The sequence below is a fragment of the Taudactylus pleione genome, unplaced genomic scaffold (genome assembly GCF_031769625.1).
Source record: "Taudactylus pleione unplaced genomic scaffold, aTauple2 ptg000422l, whole genome shotgun sequence".
NCBI lineage: Eukaryota > Metazoa > Chordata > Amphibia > Anura > Myobatrachidae > Taudactylus > Taudactylus pleione.
The window spans coordinates 309,938-323,950 of NW_028284824.1; the positions used below are offsets into that span (position 1 = coordinate 309,938).

Consider the following 14,013-nt stretch of genomic DNA (forward strand, 5'->3'; position numbering starts at 1 on the left):
ATATGCACACCATCATTCTCATCAAAAATACATCTCCACAAAGTCACTGGAGTATATACCAAGTTAATGTCACCAGTCTCTTATCAAGATCATACTTGCACCATTCAGTTTGATTGGTGTGGGTCTGCATCCCAGGCAAACTCCTCAAATGCCCTTATTGCAGTTCATTACTGTGTGACCTTTCCAAAAGAATTCATCTTGAACACTATAAGCTATCTGTCTCTCGACCATGCATGAAAATGGCATGCTGGATAACAGCACTCTCTCATACGGATAGCATTTCATGTGCATGACAATTGTAAGGTCTATAACATTCATAACAAAGCCCTGTTGTGTCAGCTTTTAATTATATATTGGCATGAGCAACGATATATCACTCAAACTAAATGAGACATTGATAGAACCATTTGTATTGAAGGAGCACTGAAGGTCATATATTAAGAGTAGTGTTCTTATTCTGCTCCTGCATCAATTTTATACTGTGCATGATTTTGAAACTATTGTTTATACCTGTATCCTATATATACACACATATACATACACATATATAATATAGATAGAGATAATATATAAGTAGAGCTGAGCATGCAAAATACACAGCTGGTACTTGCCTTTAAAACAGTGGGTGAAGTAATGATTACTGTGTTTTTTCAACTATATGTCATGCTGCTGGCTTGCAAACAGAAAGTTGAAGCAGCTGTGCTTGGGTGGGATTTGCAGGCATTGGGGCCTGCTGCAGCATAGGGAGAAGCCGGTACTGACAGCAAGCAAGGTCACACAATCCAGACTCATGAATCAGAGTAGACATAAAATCCTAAATCTTCAGGCAAAGGTAATGGCAGATAAAGCAAAGGTTATGGATTTCAGAGATCAATGAAAGTTGAGGTTTAGAGCAACAGATAAAAACAGAGGTATTATGCATGCATTATCATTATTTACTATATATATATTTATAAAGAACATGCACCCTCTAATGCAGTCATTCCCAACCTCGGTCCTCAAGGCACACTAACAGTCCTGGTTTTAGTGATATCCAGGCTGCAGCACAGATAATTAGTATCCCAGTTAATTTGATTTAACTAAGTCACCTGTGCTCAAGTATGGCTATCCTAAAAACCAGGACTGTTAGTGTGCCTTGAGGACCGTGGTTGGGAACCCCTGCTCTAATGGTTGGCCAAGCCTCTGTGGTGGCTGGCCACACACCCTATGGAGACTGGTTACACCCCTACCACTGCATTCCCCTGGTGGGCCCTCCATGCCCCAGTCCGACTCTGGTCACAGGTGACATCAACTTAGATCTGTACGGGGGGGAAAGGTGAGCGCACCTATTGATATTAATTGTGCATGTAAAAGAACACAGATGGTTCATATTATTAAATGTTGCGATAATGGCAATCAAGCAGAAACTCATGTCCCGCAGATGCATTGCACAAATAGGTGCTTAAATGATTGTGATACAGGCATGCGCATATCTAAATGACTATACAGGTAGGACCCTGACCATTTTGCCTCCCCCATGTGAAGATTCCCAGGAGTCTTTAAATTAGGTTATATACAAAACTGATTATGAAAGTGTTTCTTGAGTGTATCCGTATGTACATTTTTGGCTGGGATCCAAGATCTCTCTTCTACTAGGTTTTGAAGACTGCTACAAAGGTTAGATATTACTTCAGTTCCTACTCAGGTCCACCATCGATAATAAATAGGAGGGGATGAGAAGGAGAAATTGATGGTGTAGACTCAGAGAAGTGCTGATTTCAATAGCCAAACCTGGAAGACATTAGAAACTTGGGTGATGATGATAGAAATAAAGCAAATGATCTTGTGTTCATACATCTAGTAATCTCATAGGGTCCAATTTATTTGGGATTGACCCAATTTATCTGAACGTATACAGAGTTGTGATATTCATGGTGGGTTGTCAGACTCTATTGCCAACTTCGAAATCAGGATCTTGCTACAATTTTTATCCATAAAGTATCTGCCTTTGGAAACTACACAATGTAAGGAAGATCAAACTTCTTCCCAGATTTGTTTCATATGACAAACCGTAAGCCACCTTTCTATGGAATGAAGTAATATGAAGGCAATTAATTTGGGTTGACTGCAGCAACACAGAAAAAAAGTTTCCATGGATGAGTGTGAAGAGTTATGAGCAAACTCTACTTATGAGCAAACTATTACTTTGCTAACAGTAAAGAATCCCTTGTTGATATGTCAGAGGAAGCTGAAAGACCCCAAGAACCTTTTTAGAGATTTTTAGAGTCACAGTCCAGCCTATAACTGCATGAGCCTTTATTGGATCCATATGAAGACTGTCCTTAGAAGTAACGTAATCTGGGTCTGACGCTTCTGAGACAAATTGCATATTTTGAATGACTATGACTAGGGGGCCTATTCATCGAACGATAAATGGCCCGGTAACTAGTGCTAGTTTCCACGTATTTAGGTTACCAGGCTATTCATCATCAGGGGTCCAATAGGACCCCTTAGTATTCAGCAAACTCCGAACACTGAAAGTTTTTGGAGTTTGCTGCCGAGAATAAGCGGCATCTTCAGACTGCGCTTGTACTCGTAGCCCCACTGCTTCCTATGGGATGGAGTTCCGAGGATGTGAAGAGGGATCTGAGCGGATCCCTCCATCGCCTTTTCACTACCTCCCCGGTGGCTGTGCGCATGCGTGACCTGAGGCCGCGTTTGCGTAGATGGGACAACGGGGAGCAGGTAATTAATGCAGCTACTTCTGTAGCTGCGATACTAACCACAGGGACAACTGCTTTTCGGAGCAGTTGTCCCCGCACCAGAGCAGTGATGAATTCCTCCGGTGTCATGTTTCCCCCGCTGCGAGTTGGATACTTAAGTATCCCTCGCAGCGAGTTCAAAACTTCATCATCGTAGGCCATACGGCCTTCGATGATGAATAGGCCCCTGTATTTCTAGTGTTCAGAAAAAGACAGTGAAAAAAATCATAATATCATCGAGACATAAAGCTACAAATTTACCTAAAAGTTTTCAATAACCTGGAAAAGTGGCAATAAAATTAGTAACCCAAAATGCATAACCTAAAATTAGAAGTGCTTGTTTTTGCTGCCATCTTTTATTTGTCTCCTAATTCAATTATTGTAGAAGCATTTAAGATCAGATTTGGAAAAACTAGTGATTTCTTGGCCTGATTCAGAGATGGACACAATATTGATGTTGGACGCAGTGGAGGATATATATGCTCCAATGATGAATAGGCCCCAAAGTGAGCTGATGTGCTAGGCTATTGTAGTATAGTATAGTATGCGACTGTAAGACAATCATGGGGCCCTTCACCTAGTGAGCCTAAAAAAAGGTGATAATTGTCATCTAGCAGCCATGGATGAATGCTTTGACCAGTATCTAGACCAGTGTTTCCCAAACTCATTCCTCAGAGAGCACTAACAGTGCATGTTTTCCAGATCTCCTTACAGAATCACAAGTGAAATAATTAGCTCCCCCTGTGGATCTTTTAAAATGTGTCAGCCAGTGATGAATACACTTGTATATCCACTAAGACAAACGGAAACCATGCACTGGTCTAGAGGAACAAATGGAATCTTTAGACTTTCAATAAAAGTGCAATCAAGAACATCATTAACCTACACTAGCATCTGCAAGACATTTCAACTGGTTCTAACAAATTTTTCTGATTTATTAGACAATATTAGCTTGCCTAGTTTAGCTTCGTCAGATTCACATAGACAATGAAATGTCTCTATATACTTCAGCAATGATCAATTTTTTCAACAATAGAGACAAAACCTGAGAGTGGAGGTATTGTCTTTCCTCAGGTGTTAATCGCAGGGCCGTAGCAAGGGTAGTGTGACAGCACCGCAGGACAGGGGGCACTGTTTGGGTCTGACAATTTTCTGTTTATTATCATTCTCACTTGTAACTTCCTCTTATTTTATCCCCAGCATCTCCCGGCCTCCCCTATCTCTTCCCTGGCCCTTCCCCATGAGTCCATGGCCTTTTTTGGGTCTGTTATTTCTATATTTAAAAAAATAGGGGGGCGCCAATGCTCTTTCTGGCACAGGGCACCAAAAAGTCTAGTTATGGCTCTGGTTAATTGTGAGACCTCCATCTGCTTTGGAGGTTTTGAGCAGATTTCAACATATTAGGAAAAGGAGTTAACACAGAGTAGCGTAATAAGTCATGTTCTTTTATACAATCTTCTCTCAATGTTGGATAGTTGAATGGATGACTCCAAATATTTAGAAGCAAGGTAATGAACTAAGTAGTAGGCTTGGAATAACCTGTGATACTTTCTGATTCTAGCTGTACAGTAATTCACATCCTAGAGCACAGGTTCTCAAACTCAGTCCTCAGGACCCCAAACAGTGCGTGTTTTCCAGGTCTCCTCACAGAATCGCAAGTGAAATAATTATCCCCACCTGTGGCTATTTTAATATGGCTCAGTAAGTAATGAATACACCTGTGCACCTGCTGGGTGACCTGGAAAACGTGACCTGAGACTGAGTTTTAGAACCACTGTCCTAGAGACTACAGTCCAGATAGTATTGTTTTTCATTCTTATGGTCGTGTTTAAACAAATAGAAAAATCATTCAAAAGCCCTAAAGCTTCAAAAAATTAATCTATGGCTAAGGGGGTTGGACTGTGATGATCAAGGCAAAAAGCTTAAAGCAATATAATAAACAACCTATAATAAAATAAAATGATCAGAATCCCAAAGATATAAATCTGTCGATAGAATACTAATAATAGATAAACCGCACCAATTGGCAAATAAGCACAAGAAATAGGGGTATATTTACTTAAGTGCGGGTTTTTAGAAGTGGAGATGTTGCCCATAGCAACCAATCAGATTCTACTTAAAATGTATCTAGCACTTTCTAGAAGATAGTAGCTAGACTCTGACTGGTTGCTATGGGCAACATCTCCACTTCTAAAAACCGCACTATAGTAAATATACCCCATAGTACCTTGCTAAAACTATGACATAGACATTAGCAACCATAGATTGCAGAATAAAGTTGCAAAATTATTGGTATCAAAAAAAATATATCTATTGCAAAGATGTTGCAGCTTAGTTTAAAAAGAGAAGATTCTCAATGTTCCAATTTTATGATTGTCACGGCTTGTCCCTGTGTTTAGAAACTCACACATCCATAGTGAATATAGACAAGCTTGTAAGCAATACACTGGTGCGGTTTATCTATTATTTGTATTCTATCTACAGATTTATATCTTTGGGATTCTGATCATTTTATTTTATTATATGTTATTATTATTTTATTGTGTTTTATTTTTTGCTGTTTTATATGTAATAAATGTCTATTTTTTTATTTGGCTAGCGCCTCCAACATCCTCTTATATTCTTTTGGTTACATTTTTTTTGGAATTCAGTATTTCCCAATCTGTGTAGGGACAGCTGTCAATTTCTTGCTAATTAAGCACTATACAACAAGAGTTATTTTTTGCTAACTAAAGGCGGGTATCCACTACCCGATTAAACAGAGCGATTGAATGATAACAACATCGTTATCGTTTAATCGCTCGTTAATCGGGCACAAAAATGAGTCATGCAAATGTTAGAAACGACCAGCAATGCGCGCTCCCGCTGGTCGTTTCCAAAATCAATCATCGCCCGAACATGCTGGTCAATCTGCCGATAACGACAGATTGGCCATGTTTGGGGATGATGGAGGGTGCCTACACTGAATGACTGATCGTTCAGTGTAAGTACTGCAGGGGATGGGGAACGACGATACAATTATGATGTCGTAATCGTACTGTCTTCCCTGGGTCGGGTAGTGAATGTGCGGCATTAGTACTATACACTAATAGATATATTTACCCAGTAGGTCAGCGCCTAATTGTTTGTGTATTTGAGAAAGCTTAAAGGTCTCCTTGCAGTAATGATACAACTCCCAGGAGGAGATGTACTAAGACTTGGAGAGAGATAAAATAGAGAGATAAAGTACCAACCAATCAGCTCCTGTCACTTTACAGGCTGTGTTTGAAAACTGACAGGAGCTGATTGGTTGGTACTCTGGACCTCATTCAAAGTCGGTCGTTGCGAACGTTCGGTCGTACGCCACCGATGTTCGCTAAACTGCGCATGCGTAAAGTTCATAATAGCTAGTTTGCGCACGCGCATTGCGATCAGAAATTGCTCTCTCCTTGCACACAGCCAGGTCGTTAGTTTGAGTGACAATATGAGGCGTTTGTGGGTGGTAACAGGGGAAGGTGCTTGTGAACGGGGGAGTGGAGATCCAAACACAGGCGTGCTGACTATGCAAATGGCGTTTTATGGGAGTGCATAATTAACTAAGTAGTGTCAGGGCACATGTGACATGGGAGGTTTTTACACTGACTTGATCGTAGTGCTTAAGAGAGGGTATGGTCAACCTTAAGCTCTACGAACAGCTCTGATGGTTCCCGATGGTCTCGATTAATCCTTATGTGCCCGGAGATGATGTGTAGTGCGAACGAGAAGGGGGCGTATTTTTAGTCTTACGGCCGCATCCTCCCCTCGCACGTCCAGCTAACGATCCCATCTTAACGACGCAACTTGCGAGCACTTCATTTGCATATCCGGCCCCTTTTACCTTACGACCAAGCAGCCGCAATGACCGACTCTGAATGAGGACCTCTATCTCTCTCCACTTTATCTCTCCCCAATTCTTAATATATCTACCGCCCAGTCTTTGTTCTTTTGTAACAAATAAAATGGTCCTTAACTGAAAGTAAAGTTTTCATCTGCCAGAAAAGTCCTGAATAATGGTCCTCTGTGAATTAATCTGTATCAAAGCTGACGGTCCAGTCATGGTCTGCACAAAGCTAAGCAGTAGAAATACAGGACTCAAAGCAACAGCAAATGAATCATATAGCGGACAATGAGCAACTGTAAGAGCGTCTATTTAATAGGCAGCAGGCACCTGTCAGAGAACACAGTTAGGTCATGTTACCAAATGTCAAGCTAGACGCACTGGCTAACAACTCATGCGTGCCCATATAGATGAAATACAAGAAAGGTGCAGACGTTTTTACTTATCAAGTTGATAAAACGTGAGATGGAGCATGCTGCTTTTAACTGAGCTGCATTAATTTGAACTTAACTAATGTAGCGGCACAGCCAGTGTGCTGGACTTTACAAAAATGTGGCAGCATGCAATGAGTAATTTCTACAAATGGTATACATTCTTACAAAGTTGTTCTGAAATTTTATTTAACGTAAGATTTCACCCTTTAGTAGAAAATAGTAAAATATATTTGATATTTCTTTGAAGGGGAAACGCACCATTAGAGACCATTATATTTTATGCAGATTTGTTATTTTCTTGTCGCTCTTGATTAACAACAACAGATAAGCTCAGTTCTGTGCGTTGGAAACAATTGGACTGACACAACAGCTCTGTAGAATATAAAGTGGAGCAAGAAAGAAACAAATCTGCTAGGAAGGCAGAATTCAGCTAAGACTGCACTTTCCAAGTACTCTAAAGCCTTCTGCTTTTACTTTATATATTGTCTGCAATGTATGCCCACAAATAAACACTCTTAGATCACATGTACTGAAAGTAACATCGAAGTAAAAGGTTTTAGGTTAGTTAATTAGATTAACGCTAGCCTCTTCTGCATTAATGGATCGCACCTCTATTTACAGAGTATTGAGCCAAATCCTAATAAGAATGGAAGATAGCATAATCAAATTAACCTAATGCACCAGTGTGTCAATAATAGACTGGTGTGTCAGCAGTTTCACTCAGCATTGAAGGAAGGTGACTAAAGGAATTAGAAACACAGCTTTTCACATACAAAAATCCACAATAAAATCGGCCTGCTGTCTGAGATGTTTCAAAACTTGTTTTTCTGTATTTTGTGATCATGTTTGCAAAGCTTACAGCTGCACTACCACCTAAATGATCAAACATTGGATTTTGACAATTTAAAATGGCTGCAAAAGGGACTGTGTGAACGGGAGGACCTGTCCCTCTATCGCAAAGGACAGCTGTTACTGGGAGAGCTGACCTTTTGCGATTTTCTAGATACATACCAGTGATATTATCGCCGGTATGTAGCTAATAATTGGCGGTATGTACGGCATTGCAGATGTGATGTTTGGTAAATCCCGCCCTTTATATCAAACATGCCTACTCTCCCAGAAATGTGGGCCACTCTCTGCTCATCCACCAACCACACCATGTAGTGGGTGGGGCAGTCATCAGCGTTGCAAAGCCAGGAATTCCAGCAAAACACAGCTAGGGGAGGGACCTCAATTCATCATGGGCCCACCACCAAGTCGTCTACCAGGACCATCTTCTCCTGGGAACTCCCAAAGAGGATCTTGATAAAGTCAACAAGTACTCTTTATAAATAACTGTAATTTAGACTAACAGGACATTATAGAAATGGATGAACATTTCTACATGCTTGCGTAAGCTAGCAATATCACATAAACACCAAAGAACCTGATGGATCTGGTGGCTGTAAATCACCAAGCACTTCTCTCGCAAGCACTTACTGTGTTGTCTACTTATCCCACTTGTCAAACATGAGGATATATAGGTTTGAATTGTAAATAACAACTATTGAACTGTCTTGATGGTATCAGCTAAGTTCCGCGATTCTCTTTAATAATCAATGTTATTTGTGTGTTACACATGGAATATTATTTATATTTCTTATAATCCATAGTAATAACAAAGTGTACTGCTTACCATTTTAAAATATTTATTGGGAGAACCATGTAATGACCTTGAATTTCAGCAAGTAATCACATTGTCCCACAGGCACTGCATCTGTTATAGTCTGCCCTTGTGGAGTCATGTTGATGTGTTAATGCTATACAATCCCAACTGTAAGCAACACTTTGCCAACATGAATGAGTTATTGGAAGAATTACAAGCAACATCATCATGTAAATATGTTTAATATCACATTGTGATAAGCATACTATATTGCTATTTTTGCCTCTAGTCTGAACATAAAAACTGGAGTGTTATTTTCTCTTCACTGGTTAGATTAAAAGGTTACAACTATGGTGGTTATCATTTATCACCTTTGCCTCGAGAAGGATTTAACAAGTAGGTTCAGTGGTAATTGAAAATACAGGGCATATTAGCACTACCACATACGGAGGGACAAGATGACATAGCTCCAACCCCTGCCCGCAGCCATTTTCCCAAAGGCACCATTTTCTCTCAGCATGACATGTCTTAGAGAATAATTTTCTCTCAGCCTGAAATGTCTTAGAGGGTGTTGTGAGTAGGAGGATTAGTGAATAGCTATAATCATGGACATTCTGGGTTCTCATTTTTGTCCTCTCTCTCACACACCCGTTTCACAGCCATTTTAAATTGGTGAACAAAAGTCTTCACCTCTTTTCAATGCATTTTTTTTTAAACTAACCAATTCACACCAAAGTCTTCCCATATTGGCCAGTCCCAACTCTCAACTGAATTCAGTCAGAATCTCAACACAGTTATTGCTATGTTTTTCTTAAATGAGCTAAGACTCAACTGCATACAGCTTTGTGAGCCAAATACTGACAAATAGACATGTGAGCTGCACTTATGCTGACAAGAATGTATCTTATCAACTCACCAATCACTGAGGCACAAGGGAGGTTGGTTACAGTGGCTAAACTAAATGAATGGGTCCACAAAAGCTTTATAGTGACAAAAGCTTTATAGTGTTGTTGCAGGGTACTTTATTAATTGTATTTCTTATTATCCTTTTATTATAGGATTATAGACTGAACATTTTCCTCCGTCAGCAGTGGAATGACCCTCGCTTGGCTTACAGTGAATACCCAGACGACTCCCTGGATTTGGACCCTTCTATGTTAGACTCCATTTGGAAACCTGATCTTTTTTTTGCCAATGAGAAAGGGGCAAATTTCCATGAAATCACCACAGACAACAAGCTACTAAGAATCTTTAAAAATGGCAATGTCCTTTATAGCATTCGGTGAGTTGAAATACTACTCAGAAAGCAGAAAAAGTCATATTTACTTGAGCCTGTTCAATTCCATACGTATCTCTGTGAAAGTGGGCAGGGCTGATATTTTGTGTACATATTGACTGACAGACAAATTGTTTAAGCACAAGAGGCTTGTAATGCTCATGGGGGACATTATATCAGTAAACTCCCAACATGTAATCATTAATATTCTTGCCAAGGCAAAATCAGTAGATAAAATCAGTGAATGATTCTCTTGCAGGTTGACCCTGACGTTGGCTTGTCCCATGGATCTGAAAAATTTTCCGATGGATGTTCAGACTTGTATCATGCAACTGGAGAGCTGTAAGTCGATGGAAACTGAACTTTGGGTCATTTGATATTTCCTAAGAAAAATAATAATGATGACACATGTTACATGGTAGAAAACAGACATATATATCAGAAAATAGTCCAACTTAACTTCCTTAGTAACTTGGTAATTGCACTATTAGAGTTTCGCTGACCAGACATAGGCCCTCATTCAGAGCCGTACGCTCTGAGCAGAGCGCACGCTCTGCATGAGGGCCGGGCTCCTTTTTCATGGAGCGTCCTCCTGGACGCTCGTATAGCTGTGGGTCACCACCCACAGGCTATACGAGTGTGCATTTTGATGGCCGCGATGGTCGTGACCATCGCGACCATCGAAATTGCGAGCCGGAGCCTGCGGTTGAGGTTTTCAACCGCAAGCTCCGGAGTGATTTTGGCTCTATCAGAGCCAAAATCACTCCCACTGACATCACTAGTGATGTCAGTGGGCCGGCTTCTGACGGGAGGCGTTCCCGTGGGAACGCCCCCGTCAGGGAGGCACGCCCCCGGCACGCCCACCAAAGGGGGCGTGCTGTCAATCAACATTGACAGCACGCCCCCTTTGATCGGACACAACGAGCGAAGGAAAGTCCTTCGCTCGTCGTGTCTGGCGCATGCGCACGACGGAGCTCCCTCCGTCGTGCGCATGCTCAGTGCAGACCATCGACCCACTTGCGAGCGTACAGCCGCTCGCGAGTGGGTCTGAATCAGGCCCATAGTTCTTTGGTGCAAATACTTAATGATTTGATCTGTGGACAATATGGTCTGATGAGTAGATGGTCAAAGTGGATAGATTTGGTTGTTCAATGGGCAGACCAAGAGATTGAATTGTAAGGGGCACAATGTTGGCTGCTTCCACATAATATAATGGGCAAAAGGAGTTATTGTGCAGCCCGATCTAGATCCAATTTTTAATTGGCAAAGTTATCAATTTTATGCCTATGCACATTCTGATTCTTAAAAAAGTTGTCCATACAAATTACCACATTTACCAAAGTAATATTTACATGCAGTATGTGAGTAATATATTATTGTCAAGCTGAGGTGTCCATGTTCCACAAAATTAAATCTATATAAAGACTTACTATAGAGTCAAAAATTATACATTTTACACATTTTATTATAAATACATGTTAATCAATACAAATATTTGGTTGATGGGTGTATTGAAAAACTATATCATATTATAAGAACATTGTGTCTGTTTGTTCCAAGTAGGCGCAAAAACTATTGAACCGATTTTAATGAAAGCTGCATCATTGTGTAGTGAAAACTCTTAGAAATAACCTGCACTTTGTTTCATCTCGATCCATCAAGTTAAAGCTGAGCAATAACAAAAACAAAATTTATTGACACCTGGTAAGGGGTGGGGGGGAGAGGCACTTTGGGCTTGCGGTCACTTGAATAGGATAGGCTACATAGCAGTCTGTGCACAGGGCACACAGTGACATTGGTGTGAGAGGTGGGTGAATAGGATAGGCTACATAGCAGTCTGTGCACAGGGCACACAGTGACATTGGTGTGAGAGGTGGGTGAATAGGATAGGCTACATAGCAGTCTGTGCACAGGGCACACAGTGACATTGGTGTGAGAGGTGGGTGAATAGGATAGGCTACATAGCAGTCTGTGCACAGGGCACACAGTGACATTGGTGTGAGAGGTGGGTGAATAGGATAGGCTACATAGCAGTCTGTGCACAGGGCACACAGTGACATTGGCGTGACTGGTTGGTGAAGGCACTACGGCCACCAGTTTGTATAGAACTCTCGGCCACGTGGGCCACTCCCGCGACAGAGGCCCTGATTCAGAGCCGGATGCTCTGACTGAGCGCTCGCTCTGAATTAGGGCCGGGCTATTTTATTTTTAGAATGGCCTCCTGGCCGCTCGCATAGCTGTGGGTGACCATCCACAGCTATAGCAAGTGGCCAGGAAGATGGTCGCGATGGTCAAGACCATCGGGCTTGCGATGAGACCCTTGTGGTAGGGTCTCGTTGCCGCAAGCCCCAGAGAGATTTTGGCTCTAAGAGAGCCAAAATCTCTCCCACTGACATCACTCGTGATGTCAGTGGGGCCGCCCCCAAACGGAGGCGTTCACATGAGAATGCCTCAGTTTGGGCAGCCACCCCCCCGGCCCGCCCACCAAAGGGGGCGTGCTGTCACTCAACATCGACAGCGCGCCCTCTTTGGTACGAGACCCGGAGCAACGGAGTGCCCGTCGCTATCTGGGTCTCGCGCATGCGCACGATAGAGCCGGCTCCATCGTGCGCATGCACACTGGCCCACCATCGACCCAGTTGCGAGCGCACAGCGCTTGCGACCGGGTCAGAATCAGGCCCAGTGTCCATTTGCAAAGCATTACAAATGGAACACCTCAAATAGAAAAATATGTTGGCAGAAGCAATTTCATTGTGGGCGAAGCTGTGTGCAACAGCTAGTAAGGAGGTTTGTCTTGTGCCAAACATGCCATCTAGGTCAGATGTACAGTAGTTGCGATCTAATACTTATGAAGAACATTTTTTTTTGTCTGGTTCTCAACCTCAACCCTCATGTTTTCCAGGTCATGTTTTGAGGCTTTCTGTCTGTGGAAGCAGGTGTGGTAATTAATGACCCAGCAAAATAGATTAACTCACCTGTACATGATTAAAGACATCCCCAAAACATGACTTGTTGTCAGTGCTGTAACAGAGCTTTAATGTGCCCTTTGCTGGACCTGTCCCCTTTGGGCATGACATAACGTTGCATATAGGGGTCAGGGCCAGCCAGCACCCGGAAGTGTGGCAGTGCACGAAGCGTCTAGAAGACGCTCTGTCCAGCTGTATACATGGCAGGGTGCCTGTCTGTAGCAGTGTTACTGGCTGTAGGGTGCCGTTTCACGCACCCTGCTTGTCAAATGCAAGACCGATGGGGCAGCGATGTGACATTCACAGAGCTCTGTGCGGCGGCACCGGTCACACACCCCTAGTTATGGCACTGCCATTTGATGGTACTTGAGGACTGGAGTTGAGGAACACTATATTACACACAGGGCCAGATAAATAATGGGACTACAGCCCCAGACCACCACATAAAAATAAAACCCATCATCATGGCATCATATCGATGACCAGCCACCCAGCTTTCCACATGATCGGCCATGGGAGGTAGATAATTGGTTGGCATTTAGAATGTCAACAATCACATTGCCGAAAGCATAATGTTGAGCAGGGAATGTTATTGACAGACAATGTTATAGACAGTAATGTTATTTCAAGCATTTGAACAATTTAAACATGATGGTACAGCATCGGCATTCTCTACTCGACATTTATTTATTATTAACAGTTTCTTATATAGCGCAATATGTTCCATTGCATGTTACAATTGGAAACAACATTAATAGAACAAAACTAGGTAATAACAGACAGACATAGAGGTAAGAGGGCCCTGCTCTCAAGCTTACAATCTATATATCAACAATGTGATTTTCGACATTCTGAATGCTTACAAATCAGCCAGAAATCATAAATACTAAAATTGTATTTATATTTTCCTCTTAAAATAATACAATTTGTGTACTATTTTGTGCTTAGGCAGACATTGGAGCTGATATTCTAGTGGGGTATACAGGCACATGGCACTGGCCACACCCACACAGCACTGGTCTCACCCATATTGCACTGGACATGCCCCCACACAGAACTGGCCACACCCACATGGCACTGGCCACACCCACACAG

The 14,013-nt window shown here is 41.9% G+C and overlaps 1 protein-coding gene across 2 annotated transcripts in view; it reads left to right on the plus strand.

The window, feature by feature from the left end:
- Window positions 1–256: 256 nt before the first annotated feature.
- GLRA1 (glycine receptor alpha 1) overlaps window positions 257–14,013 on the plus strand; it is a 31,358-nt gene continuing 17,601 nt past the window's right edge. For both annotated transcript variants that reach the window (XM_088447161.1, XM_088447162.1), the window contains exons 1-3: window positions 257–298; window positions 9,735–9,958; window positions 10,212–10,294. In XM_088447161.1, coding sequence (XP_088303287.1) covers window positions 284–298; window positions 9,735–9,958; window positions 10,212–10,294 — 322 coding nt within the window. In that variant the 5' untranslated portion in view covers window positions 257–283. The remainder of the gene's footprint in view (window positions 299–9,734; window positions 9,959–10,211; window positions 10,295–14,013) is intronic.